At 37.0% G+C, this 19,855-nt stretch overlaps 1 protein-coding gene across 1 annotated transcript in view; it reads right to left on the bottom strand.

Annotated features, from left to right (window-relative positions):
• Positions 1–19,855, bottom strand: part of LOC141434159 (progestin and adipoQ receptor family member 4) — an 84,234-nt gene that overhangs the window by 41,946 nt on the left and 22,433 nt on the right. The window contains exon 2 of the mRNA XM_074096480.1: positions 16,415–16,636. Within this exon, the coding sequence (XP_073952581.1) occupies positions 16,415–16,636 (222 nt within the window). The remainder of the gene's footprint in view (positions 1–16,414; positions 16,637–19,855) is intronic.

The raw sequence follows: 19,855 nt of genomic DNA, 5'->3' as shown, positions 1-19,855 counted from the left end.
ATTTTAAATAAAAGATTCATCGGAAATCCTTTTTCCAACGCCACCACGAGTTTCCGTACCAGTTGCAATCTAATCTAATAAAGGGAAATCAAACTTTGCTTTAGGTACACTATAAGTTGAAAATGCAATTTCCGTCATTTGCCTTCCCTGGCGCTACATTACGTGCTATCTGTTCACGTCGTCTTGAACTCCATGGCATAAAGAACTTGCTCGATGAATGGAATGTAGGTGAGCGAGAGATATGGGGCTGCCTTTTGTCTCTAACAGACTTTACACTTACAAGAACTATTTGAATACTCTTTCGAACAATCGTCGTTTTTCGTGTTTTAAATTTCTGTTTCAAAAGGCGAGCAGTTGGTATACATATTTATTGCACTAAAGTAAGCACATAGGTACTATTAGTCAGATCGGCTTGGATCGTAGTTCTCATGCGGGCCCAGTGCGGATTGGGGTGTAGATTTATTTTTATCAACCAACTTGTACTATGTACGTAGTATTTTCAGAATTGCACAGTTTTTGTATATGTTAGTCTATGCCAGCTTTTAAACATGCGTGCTAAATTTCACAAGTGTTTACACATTATGTATATTTGCATGCTTGCGTCCGCGTATATCTCAAGAAGTATGTCGGATTGCAAAAAAACTTTTTTAGTTAGACTAGGTATGGTCTAACTTAGGGAACAATGCAAATTTTATCAAAATTGGTCAGGGTTGCAAACCGTACGAGGTTCCTCGTACAAATAGGAGATTTGTGGCCCTCCGTACGAGATGCGAGGACACTATCGACCTCGTACAATTATGTACGAGATTTTGTTAATATGGCCATACACACATTTTGTACTACCATTATTTGCAAAGATTTGTAATAATACAGACAAATTTAGTTTTTTTTGTAATTTTAATTGAATTTTGAGTCTTGAGAAAAGATTTTTTGAGATACAAAATGATGTTTTATTTAGTAAGAAACTTGCAATAGTTTATTTAATTGAGTACAAAGTCCTAAATCCAATAGTTTAATATGCCTTAATTTTGGTTTTAGCACGTTTTAGATGCATAATATTAAATGTACGAGGTTTGAAAGTCAAAATACGAGATTTTTAGCTGCATAGTACGAGGGATTTTTTGCAACGGTTGGCAACCCTAAAATTGGTTCAGTAGTTTCTGTTCTGCATATTCTTATTCCATGTTTCTGACGTCTGATGTGCGTGGAATACTGACGATCAAATCGTCAGTGTGATGATTCTATGACTTCCGGTTGATAAGTTTGATAACCCCGCCTTACGGGCTACTAATGGCGCTGAATTGCTAAATAGCCTGTGCCGTAGCACCTGATAATAAATTCATACCACGCTCTGAGAGGTTTAATATCCCTAATTAGCGCGTCCTTAATTATTAACTTTGTTCTGCCGCTGAAACTTTTGCAGCAATTTAATATATATATTTATATTTTAGTGGTTTTTGTTTTCATCATAGCTATCATACGGAGTCTGGAGTAAAAGCGAGAGATCTCTTGCTTTCACTTCAAAGACAAAAAATAATCGTCTTAAATATTTGCTCCACTTTTTTGTGTGTCTTTTGAACACAATGAACATAACGATATTACTCTGCGGACGTCTATATATTTAAATGAACTACAATATTTTTACCTTGCTTCTCTGCTACCAAAAGCTGATAAAGGAAATGGGTAGGGTATGGATAAGTACAGTAAACATATTGTTCATAATGTACTTTGCTCGGCAAACCAGAGCTTACACGATTAAAGAAACCACGGAAGGTATAGTGTCCACACCGCACCGGCTCTACTTACATGAAAAGCACATTCACTTTCCCAACTAAAGAGTATATATACCTAGATGTTGAATAAATGTCCGGTGTCGTCCGGTGGCATGTTTATTGCGGTGGTAGCCTGAAATTCCAAATTAGGTTCGCGTAGAGACCAGACGGTGACCGTTCACCTGAGCCGGTGTAAACCGTTAAATAATATACCTACCAACCCCTCAAAGGATGGTTCCATTCAACAAACCCGGAACCGTTACGAGAATGACAACCAACCTATCGAAATCAGATTGTTAGATTTAAGTGCAAAGTTACCACGAGTTGGGTGTTATACCTAATTATGTTTAATTCTTAATAGGACTAAATACGACATAAATAATTTTTCCCAGTAAAAACCGTAGTGTACTTGGGTGCTACATCATCCTTAATCTGATCTTAACGAACGAAAGTTGGTCTAATCTAGATTTGTTTCTCATTACTTCATGTTTTTTTTTCACATTAATCAGTGAGAAGAAACTACTTACATGTTGCTATCTCACACGACTCATGTGATAATAAAGATGTTCATATATTGTTAAATCTTAACACATCTAATACAAAAATCATAATTCGAGTATTACGAACATGATAGTTTTAGGTCCTTTGTATACGTATTTAAGTTTTGCTTCATTTCAGTATAATCTTTGGCATCAGTTCTAGTCTAGAACCGGTCGGGTTTTCGTCTTCGTGACCTAAAACTAAATATAAGACTAAAACTAATAAATAACAAATAAATAATAATATAATACTAAATAATAATATAAAACTAAATAAATTATATTATTATTATTATTATAAGGCATCACGTACTTGCCTTTCACGACCGATGATTTGTCACCGAGAGCACGACGTGCGGTTCTGCACTATTAATCAAAATGGCAATTTCTCGCGCGTGAAAATTGAAAAGGATATCCTCGATTGTTATCAAGACGGATTCCCCGATAACACTCCAGTCGCTGCTCAGTGACTTTAAAAGCCTTTCTTAATGTAAAATTAAAGAGATCCTGCCAAGTGGTCATTGATTATCCATAATGGGATCAATATCGTATCAGGAGGTACCTAACCTACCTCTATAACTTAGCTGGATTTGGGATTTGAACTGAGTGAGATAGTATTTATTTTATACTAAGTACTTATCTCACTTTATTTTTGTGTAGTACAAATTTATGAACTTTATTTCTAATAATAATCATTTGGATTCTAAAATTATCAATTTTACAGTAATTACCTAATTCTACTACACATACCTAATTCGAAGGGAATTTAGCTCGTCACTCGTCACAATGAATTCCGTAATGTTTAGTTAGTGACGTCATCATTTCTTGTCGTTTCATTTTTCGCGAAACACGCCCTTCTTTACTGTCAAATTGTACGCAGTAACACCCGGCAACCCCCGCAAGCGTGCTGTATTGGCTCTTTGTACGGCATTACTTCTAGCGTGCCATATTAGCCTTGAACTCGGTTCGGGGTCCAATGAAGCTTTGAAAATGTATAAAAGAGTTATTGACCTTCCTGATAACAATAATTCACCTCCTACCACTTAGATTATGGTTTCCCAGGTCAGCCTAGCCCAAGGTCGATGGTTATCTAAGGCTGCTATATTGCAATAGCTTACTCGTAGTAATTCGTAAACCAGCGAGCTAGCACGGGACTGAAATCTAGTACTGTGCGATTCAACTGCTATTAGTTAGGATGGGATTTTCTGACAATTTCACTCGCTGTGGGTAAAATGTGGACAGATTCCAATATTTTCGTAACTTGACTTTTTTTCGTAGCAAAATTGAAACAAAAAGTGAACATTAATTTAGTGAAATAAAAATCAGCATCACAATAATTTTATAACAAAAAATTGAACCGACTACAAAAACCATGAAAATAATTTTCTACCAGTCTGAAGTCGGTGCCTCAGCACGAGCCAGCAGGAGTAGACCTATAGTCGTCTACCTCACCTACATACTATATATTGAGCTTCAATCACTCCGGCTGGCTCGTGCTGAGGCACCGACTTCAGACTTGGTGATCACATCTCTGGTGGAAGAGCGAGGCGAGGTAAATGAAGCGTTTCTATTGGTTCATGAAAAACACAATCCTCGCTTTAAAATGTTAACTTCTTTCTTAACTAAAATGGTGGCTTTCTTAATTGGGCAGACTTCGAAGGGAATATAATAACATACCACGTCCTACCACTTAGACGCCCAAATAACACTGTTTTACCAATATTAATCAATCAGATAATAGTTGTCACACGGGATTGGCCTCTTTGCCGAAGCCGGTCACTGCCTTCGAGCACTCTCGTTGGCTCCGTAAGGCGAATGATCTCCCTAAGCCCTCTCCGGACACTTCTTTATCTCTTTATTGAATTCAAGAGGTCTCAACTGCGAGAAACAGTTTAAAAATCGCAGCTAAACTTGGATTTACTTAAAACATATTTACACGACATTTTCTTTCATAATTAGATAGCGCTGAGATAGAATGCCGCCAAGCCTGCTGTAAATTGAATATTTTACACTTGAATGCCAATAAATTGTTTTGCAATGTGTCACGTCACAGTATTTTTCCACCTCTGGAAATATAAAATTCATTTCCGCACCTAAATTCCGAAACTTCCGAGCTCGTGTTTTAACTCCCGACCCTCTGCTTAAGTTGAGTCACCACGTCCTCCTAAGTTTATTCAAAACTTCTAGTTTCCTAGTTCTTTACACGATGTTATGTTCTTTGAAGTAGTCCTAACCCTAACGTGACGTAAGACTCCCGAGCTCGGGGCTATGTCTAGGGAATACATCTTCTTATATTGTTTATCTAACAATGCGGTGTCCCAGTTTAACACGAATACAATGATATACATAATAAGTCGGGAAAAAGTCTATGACTCTTTGGCTCATAAAAGCACACTTATGGACGCTTTTAATTGCTTTGAAATTTATTATAATACAGTTCAACGACCTTGCTTTGACAGTTGACTTTTTAAATTTAGGATTTCTAACTTCTATTTTGAATAAATACAGTATTACCAACATACAATGAAATTATTTCACAACATTTTTATTCAGTTACTAATCAATAATCAAGTTTTTTTTTTTAATCTTTTTGTATTTTTTTTTTCAATTTAAAATTTTTTGTTACTTTTACGGTCATCCCGTAAAACTTATATCGAAAATACAAACTGAAATATAGATGCACAGAAAAACCAGAAAAATAAGACCAGCGCTGGGAATCGAACCCAGGTCCTCCGCATTCCGTGCCGTGTGCTATACCGCTACACCACCGCTGGATCACGATACAGACACGAATTTCTCGTATGCACCTCATATCTCAGCTTGTGTTGTTTCTTATTTAGCCACTTAAGCAGCGACACTAGCGACGTCTATGCCGTAGCCCCAGCGCTGGTCTTATTTTTCTGGTTTTTCTGTGCATCTATATTTCAGTTTGTATTTTCGATAATCAATAATTATTCAAAAATAAAATTTAGTATTAACATTTTGTAAACAAAGAATATTATATTTTACTAGGTAATGCTTAGTCCTAAATTGAGCATTTTTTCATTCATTACAAGTGTTGTTTGTCTTGAAAAGTATTAAAAGCGATCGCGCCACTGGCAAGTTGGCATGAATAAAAAAAAAACTAACCATAAACGTAATGAGGGCTATCGTTTTTTCACTCACTAGATGGCGCACTGTTGCGTGAGGTTTTTAAGTGTGGCTTTCAAAGTCTGTTATTACGGGCGTGAAAACAATGTTTGGATTAAAATCATATTTAACACACCTTAAAATCGTACCATAAAAATATCGAGCATGCCACAATGTTGCATAGTCCCCGTTTTGTTTGGAAAAAGGGAGAACAAAGGTTTCCGAAAGACAAAACTGTCTCAAAACACAGATATTCATTGCCCCGGAACGCATAATTGCCATAATTAATTTCAGGTATTGCAAAATATTCACAAAATTATTCTAATTATAAATAAACCCGCGTAGCTCACCCAAAAACTATGAGATTTGACATTTCGGAGACCTCACGCTACACTAGCGCCTCTAGTGGCGAATTCATACGCGATAGCCCTCATTCGCTTCATTCATATTTCTTTTCATACCGTGTTGAATGTGTCAGATGTGTGTAGAAAAGGAAAACTGGCCTGATGATGATTATTTAAAAGTACTTAGTCTTAGAATAGTTATTTGTGCAACAAGAGAGCAAAGTTGTTTTTTGATGCGAGTGTTGAATTTGAATCCTGAGTAAGCGAAGGATTCTATAATTGAATCACGAGCGATAGCGAGTGATTCTAGGTTAGAATCCTGAGAAAACAAACACAATTTTTTAAATATAAGTAATCCGATCATTAAGAAACAAATATAATAATCACATTTAAAAACATAAAAAAGTGTCCAGTAGGTACAATACAAATCTCATACTCATAACATGCGTTGTAATTTGAACTGAGAACTTCTTATAAAATATGTCATACTTATTTTTTAATACTGCAAAAAACCTCATCTTGGGGTCATTAAAAAGGTTGAACAATAAACGCATAAAACGCATAATTTATAATAAATGTTATTAAACCTTTACATATGATTTTATTAAGATTTCTATTACAGATTTGTTACAAATTCATTCAATTTAACAAATATTTATTCCAACTGTAGAGGCAGTATACGGAAATTCTTTTATAAAAAAAAACAACAGAAGCGGCTTTCGTGCAACGTATGCAACGTTGCATAACTTGGTCTTAAAACGCGAGTTGGCGTAGGTAGCGATACGAGCCGAATTGCTTATACAACAGTTGCATAAAATACTATAAAAGCTTTCTAACCACTTGCAAGATTAAACTCTGGATTGATAACTCTTAAGCTCAAATCAGACTTAACGTTAGATCCAGATTACGTTTTTATCAGCTAATGATCAAATGTTATACCTGCTGAGACACAGCGGGAAAGACGCAACTATTCTAATTCCTCGCTTAAATTAAACGTTGACAACATTCTCTCTCATTTTATATGACGGGTAAAAGTACGCTTAAAGCCTAAAACGAGGCTCTATAACTTTATTGGTGTATCCATAAACCCGTCATAATGCAGTCATGAAAAGCCTACGAGCCACTGAAACGTTATCAGCGCGTTACTATTTTAGGTCCTTACGTGACCCAAAGGCAAATGATTTTTAAGTAAGCATTATAATAATAATAAAAAGTATATATCATAAGCCTCTTACAAAAGAAATAACAATATGAAATCAAAAATTAATAATATACGGGGCCTGCTATTATAAATATAGTAAAATTGTTCCCTGGCCTTCATGCTAGGTTACCCTGTTGTGATATGAAGGACAGTGGTTCGGAGCTCGAGACACTGGTAAGCACTTTCATCTTAATCTAATCTAGATCTAATTATGATTCCATGTAAGTTGAGGTTGTGTGTATATGTGTGTGAGTGAGTATGTTATGTTGGTGAACACTTGTGATGCCAATATTTGAATACCTGTATAACACTTTATCAAAACTGTATACCTACATATGCATGGATAGATCTGTAATGTGTACATGAAGAGGGAGGATAAAATTTACATAATAGCTATAAAAAGAAATGCCAATTTTCATCTGCGCTCTGAAGTGTATGCGACAGTGGAATCTTAAAATAAAAATGTTTTTATGATTAAATTGACTGAACTAAAAGGTTTTCCTCTCCACTGTTATTATAGCAGAAAGAGCTTCAGAGGTCATCTCGATTTGAGGACAGACGGATAATAAAAGGTAATTTTGAATTCAAGTATTATCCATCTACTAATAGGTAAGTTGATTGTGATTCTATCTTGTTTCTCGGTATCACAACTACCTACTTGACAGCAATCAGGTTAAGTAACGATTTTTCTAATTCCCCGGCTATGCAGAGTGTAGTTGTAAATTTTAAGAATCTTATTTACTTATGCAGAGTTAAAACTCATGTAGCACTCGGTGACAAGTTTTTAATTCTAGTTTGCTTTTAGAAGAGTTCTATCAGACAACATTTTGAATTTTCATTAAATTTTTGTGGAATAATCGAGAAAAACTAACAAAAATGCAACGTTTCCAGCTCAGCAGGTAATCGCTCTTAAAATATATTGTGATTATTATCTTCATTTACTTACATCAAGATTTTCTTCAGAAATTGACTAATAATAATATAAATATAATAATTAAGTATATTTAAAGTTTTGTTCCTGCAAAATATTTCAAACTCAAACTCACAACATTTATTGATATAAAAAAACACAGTAAAAACGTAAATAGAAGAAGAGAGAAAAATTAGAGACGTTGTGCTGTAGTGTGATGCCAAAAGGACTCAGCTCAGCATGTGCCGTAGCTCTGTAACCAGGGCTGCAGGCTGCAGCGCTGGTTTTCAGCTGAACCCCGGTGAGTGTGCACCCACGTAAACGAACGCGTCATCAGCTTTGTTTTGTATTAAGCTCTTGTTTATTTTGAACAACGCACTTAGCGAGAAAGAATGTAAACTAGACACCGAAAAAAAAACAAAATACTTTCAAATAATTTTTGGTTTATTTTCTTGATTCTAAATAGCTTTTAATAGAGCTATTTTCCTGTTGTTTACTTAGAAGAGCTTTATTGAAGCATTGTGACTATAAGATCTATCATATATTATTATAGTTTACTGCCTGCCTGCGACTCCGTCTGCGTAGAATCTGTTTATCGCTATCCCGCAGGAACTATGCAATTTTTCCATATAAAAACTATCCTATGTCCTTCCCCTGGGACTTAAACTACTTATCTGTATACCTACCGAATCTCGTCTAAATCGGTCGAGCGGTTTTAGCGTGATGAGGTGAAAAATAAACAAACAAACAGACTTACAAACTTTCGCATTTATAATATTAGTGGGATACGCTGCAGTGCAGTGGGCAAGGTACCCTCCAGCTCGCCAAGGACGGCTGTGACCGTGGCGTAGGGGTTTATCCTAAACCCCATTGATATATACATTTTGCCTTCTTAATATAATTTCGCAAGCCGTTTATATCATTATTATTTACTTTACGTCCGTTGGAGGTTTTATGTCGTTTTTAATGGGAAAACGGTGTTCCGTGGAGTTAAGCCATCTGCCACGTTTTTGTGGTTATTACTTTTTGAATAAATGCCAAAGTATGCTCAAAAACAATACGTATGCTGTGCTGAAAAAATTACCGTGCTAGCATCACAGATGGATATGCGGATGGACAGATTTCTGTCAATGGCCAATGAATGTCATAAGCATTATCCGATCCAATACCTACTTGATGACGTATGGGTAGTGCTGCTGGTACCTTGGCTGGTCCATTCGAAACAAAGCACTGCTGATTTAATTAAAAAATACTTATAAATAATAGCTGCATCTATCTATTTTTTTTTTCAGCACACTTGCTCGTCAATGACGTTATTCCATGCCTGTATAGGTACTACAGGTCAATGGTCTCAATTGTTCCCGCGGGAATTATAGATTTAAGTATCGTTTTCCTTCCGAAGGGAGTTATGACTTTACTTTTAAAAAGTTAGTAGGTAAGTACGTCATTTCAGATTAAAGAGGTTTCAAGTCAGCCAACGTTTTATTTACATCATTAAAACTTAGCTATAACCTAATTTTACACCATATAAATTTGCCACCCTTCATGAAACTTCGTTATTTTAATATTTTAAATTTATATCAAATTGTTTTGCAATAATTTTAGTAAGTATTTTTTTAGCATGTTGGAATAATCTGGCCGTAAGCCAGTTCAAATTCTAAACTAAACACGGTTCTTAGTATTATCTATGGTAGACGACTCGAAAAAAGTGACAATCAGGGGTGCTACCACGAAATTCGAAAATCGAAGTTCTTATCGTTTTCCTGATGTTAATATTATTTAATACGAGAGTGAGAGGGACGGTACGAACTTCGATGTTCAAATTTTGCAGCAGCCTCCTGTATTGGCGGGTAGCCATATTTTATTCAGTTGTTTTCTTAGCGTCTTGCCTTTGCTGAGCTGTAAAGTTTTTAGACACAAAATAATTTATTTTTTTGCATTTTATTCCTCGCAATGTGATGAAAATCATAGTATGTACATATCACGGGCCGTAAGGGGATTACAAATTCGGGCCATTTAAAGCCCTCCGCCTCCGGCGTCGGGCTTCTAATAGAATCTCGTTAGTAATCCACTTCTTACGCCCCTTAATACACAATGTACTATAACAGAACCTTAACAAGAAATCAATCAAGTGTAAGCTGAACAAAAATGCCGATCACATTTAATATTAAAATAATTTGAGACCCACTCAAACTGATAAGTCCTCATAATCTGTATGGGGATTAATTCAAAGTGGTCTGTATAAAAGGGTTGGTTTGGTTGGACGTTAGGCGAAAAGGGGTGACTTCCCTTTGTCCAATTTCGCACAGTCCATGCTCAAGAAACCAAAGCGTAGGCACAACAAACACAAACACAGGAGGCACTTTTTAGGCGTAATTTATAATTAGCCTCAATTCCGCGCATCACAAAAATAAAACTCACTCCGTTTGAATATAACTAAGTACCGTAGCCGCAATTTTATTCTTAATTACCTTTGAAAATAATTCAAAAGGAATGGCGGCAACTCGTGGGTAATGTCCTAAGGAATTAACTCAGCATTATGAATGGAACATTTGGTTTGCTTTGGTATTTAAATTAGCCTACTAAGCTAAGGGATTTAATTTTCACTGTGTTCTGTACAATGGATTTGTTATAATTTGAAGCTTGTGGATTGCTAAGTGAAATTATCAATGGAATAGCCAAAATACCTGTTCATTTGAACAAGCCTTTGAACGTGATAAAAATAACGGTCTTAAATTTCATCGACATAGATTTAACAATTAATATATTTACCAAACCAATCTTATTTATTAATGGTTTTAATATTAGATTAAAGCACTTTTAAGCAAAAATGGAACAATTAACAAAATTAATTGAAAAATAAAAAAATATGAATCAAAGAATCTAGTTATGGTAATTTTTAAATACCTAAATTAAGATATTTGCAACACTAGACTTTTATATACAGTGTTACCTACTAAAATAAGTAAGTAAGTTATTATGTTAAACATATAAATAGGCATAATTTATCCACCTGTGATGAATGAAACAATTTCAAATTTCCGAATTAAGCTTCCTGTAACTTGACTCTTCGTAATCCCATTGGTTATTTCCGGATCAAAGATGCAAAACGTGAGCTCCGGAAACTAACTCCAATGGAATCGCTGCACGAGTCAGTAATGTAATCAAAGCTTTTAATTGGGCACTAGAGTAGAATCAAAAACTTGAAAGTTAAGTGACGTAGTCAGTAGTCCCTTACGTCGGTACCTACTCGCTGTTGAGTGACCTAGATCCGTTAACACTCACAAGCACGTTTCATACACACTTTTATAGTAACAAAATCAACCCTGCACAATGCAGAATAGAGTTTGACTTTTGTCCAAACACAAAAGGGTGATACGAGTTTGAAAAAGTAACAAGTTACTCGTAGTATGGCCTACTGACATTTGTGGCCGTGCAGCTTTTGTTTCTGTCCAGTAGAAAATCGAGCGAGGTAGGAAAACTCTCCTTTTCCGTACTGAGAAAATTTAATGTACTTACACTACGACAGTGACCCCGAGTTGGCTTTGTATATTTGCATCTCACAATTTAACTCGCAGTATTAATAATACGCCAAGTGAAAAGTAGAGACTGTTATAAAACTTTCTAAACAAAAAAAATGATATTTAACTTACCTAATAAATTATACTGTGGAGACAGTCCTGGGTTTAACATGAACAATTTTGATAACTCGAGGTCCGTTTCATGTTACAGTAATGCTTGCGATGGGCTGATTTAGTTATTCAACCAATCCCAAACGTGCCGCAGTACTAGGGACAACTAGCATGTCATAGCAACTCTCATTGCCGCTTATGCAGCAACATTTGTCTGCGGCCGTGCGGCGTTGAGTATCTACCAAATGAACGTTACGGCCTTGCACTTGACCTGGGCGGCGCAGTTTGTGCATTTACAGTGCGTTACCGAGTTATGTCATGTGCTCTATGGCTTTGCCTAGTCGACGATTAGTCGTTACATTATTTTGTCATTTATATTTCGTACTTTGCGTTTTGGTTGCTTTAAAATAAATAAGAATGCATGATTTTTACTAGTTGGTTAATTAGAAACAAGCACTGAAAATAAAATGAACTAATTTGCACCCAATTAAATAAGTATTAGAAGCCGTGGTGGCCTAGTGGTTTGACCTATCGCCTCTCAAGCAGAGGGTCGTGGGTTCAAACCCCGGCTCGCACCTCTGAGTTTTTCGAAATTCATGTGCGGAATTACATTTGAAATTTACCACGAGCTTTGCGGTGAAGGAAAACATCGTGAGGAAACCTGCACAAACCTGCGAAGCAATTCAATGGTGTGTGTGAAGTTCCCAATCCGCACTGGGCCCGCGTGGGAACTATGGCCCAAGCCCTCTTGTTCTGAGAGGAGGCCTGTGCCCAGCAGTGGGACGTATATAGGCTGGGGTGATGAAATAAGTATTTAACCTTCTCGGGGTGACATAATACTAGAAGTAAATATGATAGAATTATTCATGGATTGGCAATGGTTACCAAGCGCCTGTGGCGGTGATGCAATACCTATCAAGTAGCATGATTTTTGCAAGTCACAATGTAATTTTTGTCAGAATTTTTAACCGACTTCATAAAAAGGAGGAGGTTATAAACTCGGTTGTATTTTTTTTATGTTTGTTACCTCAGAACTCCGTCATTTATGAACGTCATTTCAAATTTTTTTTTTACGTCCGTCTAGAAATGCTTTCAATTAGGTCCCATAAGCACCAAATCAGGATCTGATGATTAAATCCTGAGGAAATCGAGGGAACTCTTCAAATATTGTAGGAACGCCTATGGTAATTTCGATATATTTAGGAGTAACTCGGGCATTTGCTCTTGAAAATCATCATTTGGTGAAGTGGAACTGATGATGAAGACCAAATTTGACCAATGGAGCGACTACTCAATAACAAGTACTTCACGGGTTGAATTTCAATTACTTCAATGCAGTTGCAAAGCAATTTAAGCTCATCGTAATTCAAATGGTGAAATGGAACGGGTTATGGAGCACCAGGACACCTCAATAATGAACGTCTCTGCATCGGAAAAAGCTATTTTTCGTAAAAGATGACGAGCAGTTGACATTAAACTATTGTATCTTAGATCGATTACACTAAAAAGCGTGAAAAAAAATGTATAGCAAAAAATAGAACCGACTACAAAAAACCATGAAAATAATTTTCTACCAGTCTGAAGTCGGTGCCTCAGCAGTCAGCACGAGCCAGCAGGAGTGATTGAAGCCCAATATACTCGTATAGTTGTGTTGTAGGTGAGGTAGACGATTATAGGTCCACTCCTGCTAGCTCGTGCTGAGGCACCGACTTCAGACTGGTAGAAAATTATTTTCATGGTTTTGTTTAGTCGGTTCTATTTATTGTTATAAAATTTTTTTCGTGTCATAATTTCTTTCCCGCTGAAACCGTAAATATTTCTGAAAATTTTAAATGGTCATCCTATAGTAAGCTGTAGCTGTAGGTTAGGTTAGTTTTGTTTTATTAAAAAAATGAACAGTTAATGGATTCAGAGAAAAAAAAGAGTTATGACAAACGATACATTATGACAAACATTAGGTGGGTGCATATGACTTTCAACAATTATGCGAGCCGATATGGACCTCATCTAATGTACTTTTTAGGGTTCCGGAGCCAAAATGGCAAAAACGGAACCCTTATAGTCTCGCCATGTCTGTCTGTCTGTCTGTCTGTCTGTCCGTCCGTCCGCGGCTTTGCTCAGGGACTATCAATGCTAGAAAGCTGTTATTTTGCAGGGATATATATGTAAACTATGCCAACAAAATGGTACAATCAAAAAATTAAAAAAAAAATATTTTTTTAGGGTACCTCCCATAGACGTAGTGTGTGTGATTTTTTTTCTCATCCAACCCTATAGTGTGGGGTATTGTTCGATAGGTATTTTAAAACTATTAGGGGTTTGCGAAGACGGTTTTTCGATTCATTGGTTTTTTTGCGAAATATTCAAGTTTAAAGTGCAAATTTTCATTAAAATCGAGCGTCCCCCCCTCTCTAAAATCTAAACCGGTGGGTGAAAAAATTTGAAAAAAATCATGATGGTAGTAACTAAACTTTCAAGGAAAACTATAACGGCTAAGTTTTCTTGAGAATTATTAGTAGTTTATGAGTAAATAGCAGCCTAAGGTATAAAATATACCTAAACTTGGAAGATTCCGTATAAAATACGAAATCCTTAAAAAAAATATTACTTGATTTTTTCGTCATGGCTACGGAACCCTATTTTGGGCGTGTCCGACAAGCTCTTGGCCGGTTTTTATTTTTTCCTAGTAAGAGTATTTATTATATCCGACAGTGACGTAGCTTCGCAACAAGTCGATTTCCTCCGGCTTGTCTAACTGTTCACCACTCCTTCCATCTCTCATTCGCCTTTTCTACACTCGTTGCTTTCAGATAGGTATCTTTCTTTGCTCCGGGCTGTCTACTGTTATCAGTAGAAATAAATAGACCCGCACGCTCATGTTCTTCATATCCTCTCAAAACTTGTTAACAATGTTGACCTCCTTTTTACTTTACAGCTTAAACAATGTTCCCAAAAGAGAAATGTAGTAGGTATATGTCGCCAGTACTATTTGCGGGTTGACTACCTACTCAGTGACGCAACGGCACCCAGAGTTTTACACGCTTAGGAAATTATCTCGTCTAAGTACTCCCTTCTCTCAAAATCACGCGTTGTGTCTGCGTTGCTGTGATAAACTGTGACGAGGCTGGCAGTGACTGGAGATAATAAATGCTCCTGAGAGTCTCGGAAGATCCATGAAGATTGAAATTCTACACAATACCGCGTTGAGAACACGTGACGTTAAATGAACGTACGTAGGCAATCATATAAGCGATTATTAAAGAATTCGGTGTAAAAATGTAACATAGGTACTTATATGGCGAGAAAAGTAATAAAACGCTAGCAGTTAACATGGAGGCGACAAAGAATGTCTAAAGGGAAGTCTCGTGTTACTATAAAGTATATTACGTAACGTTGCGATGTCTTCGTCTACAAAACGGAATGTAGGCCAACTAGGCCACTGTACGTTGCAGCGTAACTAGCAATGCGACACTGTCGCTGTAAAACATGTAAAGCCGTTTTATCTCTAACCACTGCCTGTGCGATGAGCCGATGACAGAGTCTGGTAGCGTTTTATGAGGCCTAATTTATGGCTCCGTATTGCGGATTTTCTGTTAGTTTTGCCGCATCAAACATCATAAAATCTCGGGTAGCCTGGAACGGGGCGCTCGCCCCGTGCGAACGGAATTGCGACCCGTTCTATAGATTGCGACGGGATACGAGACGGGTTTATGAGACGATCATCCCAGATTTTATGCCTTTGGAGGAAAAAGAAATCACGGTCTTTGCCGACTATAGATTATTGTGTCTCGTTTGCACATTTTGTTACCCATAATGAACCATTAAAAATCCTTTCTCTGACTTGTGTAGCCGGAAAAATAATTTTCTGCTTTGATTGCGATAGGGTTTCTGATTAAATAATGTGTACCTATAAGTATAAATGTTGAAGTATTCAATCTAGAGGAAAACAGTTTATTTCAGGCTCTTGCTTCGAATGTGCTTAATTTTTGCACGACGGGGATTTTGCGTCGCATATACACATCGTCGTTCCCTCCGCCCTTAGAGCGCCCTCGCCCTCTGAACTCTACGATTACTTAATCACTCTAAATTGTCAAAACTTGGAGTGAGACATCAAACGCTACGACATTTAATTAACGTGTTTTAATAATGCACAGCTTCGAAGGTGTGATACGACACAATAGGTAGTAATTAAGAGTTTTAAGAAAGGACACGAAATAGGTAAGTTAGAGTCTTTGAATAGGTCGCGTAAGGAGCTGTGTATTAGTCATCTAATGAGAAAATACTCGTTAAAAGAAGCTCTTTCTTGAATTTTCCACATAACCCTGTAGTTGAATATCTTGGTACTGCGTAAAATTGCATAAAAACCATTCTGCAGATCGCCCAACTCGAAAATGTTTGCAACTCTTGAATCAATACTTGGATTTGAAACAACTTGCCGCTGATTCAATTTCATGCTTGATTTAGTTTTGTCACCGCGAATATTTAAGTCACTCAGTGCACTACACCTTAATTAACTATAGTATCTAAGAGGTATTCATTTGAATCCCACTAATATTATAAATGGGAAAGTTTGTAAGTTTGTTTGTTACTTCATCACGTCTAAACCTATTTTGATGAAATTCGGTATATAGATAGTCAAAGTCGCGGGGAAGGACATGGGATAGTTTTTATCCTGGAAAATTGCACAGTTCCTGTGGGACAACGATAATCGAATTCTTCGCGCACGGAGTCGCGGGTAACAGCTGTAGTCTTCTTATTTTCTAACAAGTTAATCTCACTATGAATGTAGAGCAAACACACATGTTTATGTGAAACAAAATGAAACGCCTATCGCCTATGACCTAAGTGGGCAGATCGCGAAGTTATCGCGGCGCTACTGTGACTCACCTATGCTCTGGCTGACCCATATTCCGAGCATGTCGAGCTGCAGCAGCCGCTGGTAGAGCCGCTCGCCGCGCGCGTGGTTCATGAATAGGTGGTAGAGGAAGGAGCCGCACCAGGGCGCCAGCGCGCCCAGCAGGTGGCACAGCGACAGGAACCACGCGCCGCCGCCCCCGCCCCACGGCAGCAGCCCCGGCAGCACCGCCAATATATACACGAGGGACACGCCTGCCGACAAACATTAACTAAATATATTTAATACAAAAATGCATTTCGTTAGATAACTTAGTTTTAGAAAGAGTAGGTACCCTTCTTGTGTATATTAAATATATATCAAACAAAGACAAAATATCTTTATTCAATTTAGGCTCAAACAAGCACTTATGAATGACAAAAAAAAATCATTTATAATATTTTTTGGAATTTCATTATAAAAACGTAATGGGCGGTGGTGATCTCGTACCATCAGGAGACCCACTTGCTCGTTTGCCATCCAGTCGAATAAAATAATAATAAAAACAAATAAAGAGCGGACCGAATGACTGATGATGATGACTTCTGCGGAGTGAATGAGACGAGCGAATGAGTCAAATAGATTGGAGTTACGATCGGGTGAGCCTAGTTGCTTCACGAGTTTTCTATTCTTTGCTGTTTATTAACGTATTCCATTTAATTTCCAATAAACTTTTTTCTACTTTCATGAAAAAAGTTTGTTCTCCTTCACACGATTCCACATTTTTACCCAATTGTGGGCAATAAACGCATTTTCTTTATTTCTTTCTTTACAACAGAAAACAGTAAATAATAATTAACTTAAATGATATTGTTCCATCTTAAATTGAGTATTAGCTTGACATATTGTTACGGGCTAATTCTTCTTAGGAACAACGCGACTCGGCGGCTGCTGCAAGCTGCAACACGCGCACTGCCACACATGTCGAGGTAATACTCGATTTAAGACGAGAGTTATCCGGGACAATATCATTTAAAATGGGTGAGTCTCACGGTAGTTTCATGTTCAATGATTAAGTTTATCTATTTACATTACATATCTATTTAAATTAAGTATATCGATCCTCTTTGACGTTACTAACCTCTTAGATATGTCTTTATATTACTTTGTCACCTATTAGCACGTTGAGCACCAAGAACTCAACAGTTGGGTTCTCTGTTCGTAGATGTTTTTGCTACAAAACGGAGAAATGCTCCTACGGTTACGAGCGTAGGTAGCGCGTAGCATTAGGTATGTGACCATATTACTTATTCTGTGATGTGAGCTGCGATCTTTTCGATTATTATGCACGGCGCCCCTATACTACTTATTCAACATTTAATTTAATACCTTAAAGCAACTTTTTTTAGCGCGTAGCATTAGGTATGTGACCATATTACTTATTCTGTGATGTGACTGCGATCTTTTCGATTATTATGCGTACGGCGCCTGCCCTGGTTTTACTTATTTCAAAGAAAACATAAGGTTAACTAACTTTATACCTTCATGAAAGCAACTTTTTTTTCCTTACTACAGTATATAATGGCTTAGCAGTTCCAATTGGTTTTAAACCCTTTAAGTAGCTCTGTTTTGATTCGACATACAATTACGTTAACTATTTGTTGGGTCGAAATTTACGTAAATTCAACTTGACGACAACATTTTGGTGGTACTCGTATCTAGGCCGGCTACCCGGGCCTATAACACTAGATTATCCCAGATAAGCCCTCTTGGCGCTTTTACCTAACATCTAAGCTTTGCCAAGGCAACGGGGACGGTAAGCTTTTGATTCTACGATTATGTTGGATCGAGCCCAGTTGCTTTTTCAGTGTCATATCGATTAGAGCTGTTGGACAAAAGCAAGTAAGAACCATAGTTCTTACTAGAACCAAAAGCTTACCGTCCCCGTATGATCCCGACTTGAGAATCGTATTTAGTTCAACAGGTCTCCATTGTCGTTCAGCCCCTTTGAACCCGATATGAGGTACGACAGTTTACCAAAATGTATTGTTTTGGACCAGAAAACATTTTTTTACTTAAAATTGTTTTAGTACCAGATAAGCAGAAACCAAAAGAATGAGGGCTATCGTTTTTTTGTCTCACTAGATGGCGCACTGTTGCGTGAGGTTTTTAAGTATGGCTTTCAAAGTCTGTTATTACGGGCGTGAAAACAAAATTTAGATTAAAATCATATTTAATACACCTTAAAACCGTACCATAAAAATATCGAGCATGCCACAGTGTTGCATAGTCCCCGTTTTGTTCGGAAAAAAGGGAGGACAAAGGTTTCCGAAAGACAAAACTATCTCAAAACACAGACATTCATTGCCCCGGAACGCATATTTGCCATAATTAATTTCAATTATTGCAAAATATTCACAAAATTATTCTAATTTTAAATAAACCCGCGTAGCTCACCCAAAAACTATGAGATTTGACATTTGGGAGACCTCACGCTACACTAGCGCCTCTAATGGCAAATTCATACGCGATAGCCCTCATTGAAGAATCACAACCAAGTAACAAATTAAACTCTTAAGACTTTTTAAAACGACTAGAATTGTAATACTTTCTAATTTTTGTTCGTCACTCGCAATGCGAGTATTTGCTGGTATCAGTTCCTTTACTTATAGTTACGCGTTGTGTATGTTTGTTACGCAATGTCTGTTAGGTATTAATATATTTTTGAAATGACTTCATGCCTTGGGCCCTGTAGCATGGTAATGAAATCTAATCTATAATACTGGCGACGCAAATCTGCACGCCCGTGACTATACGTGCATATTATATATGATACATCTGCAGAGATGACATGACATGGCTTCGGTCTACGTGCTGCGCGTAACAACACGGTACGTTTTTTGATGTCGCCCACATATTTGGTACTAGTAAGTACATTGGTAACAAACTAACTATTAACATATGTATTCGTATACGACATACCGCGGGGACAATGCAATTTTCCAGGGTATAAACTATCCTATATACCCTTCCAGGGTCTCAAGCTCACTGTATGTCCCATATCATCTAAAAATTGGTTTAATCGGACAGACATAGTTACATTCGCATTTACTATAATATTGGTAAAGATAGTAAAGATTAAATTGAGGTTGTGTTTTGATATTATTATACTATACCTCATCCTGAGCACTAAGACGGCCAGGTACGACTCCCCTAGCATGAGGCAGTACTCGTATGAGGCTGTCCCGTCTACTGAGCGGTAGATTGTTTGTTTTATTTTGTGTAACTTACTAAATTAGTCAATTAATATTTTATTGTAAGTAACAAATGTGGACCATGGACAAATCTGATCTGATCTGATCAATAAATTAAATTGAATTTAATGAGAATTAAAATTAAGGTTCTATTTAACATAAACCTATTTGTTTTGCAGTAAACTAACGGGCAACTGAAGTCCATGTTATAATATAAATAATGCGAAAGTACATAGGTAC

Source organism: Choristoneura fumiferana, chromosome 13, assembly GCF_025370935.1.
Source record: "Choristoneura fumiferana chromosome 13, NRCan_CFum_1, whole genome shotgun sequence".
NCBI lineage: Eukaryota > Metazoa > Arthropoda > Insecta > Lepidoptera > Tortricidae > Choristoneura > Choristoneura fumiferana.
This window is presented reverse-complemented; position numbering and strand designations above follow the sequence as displayed.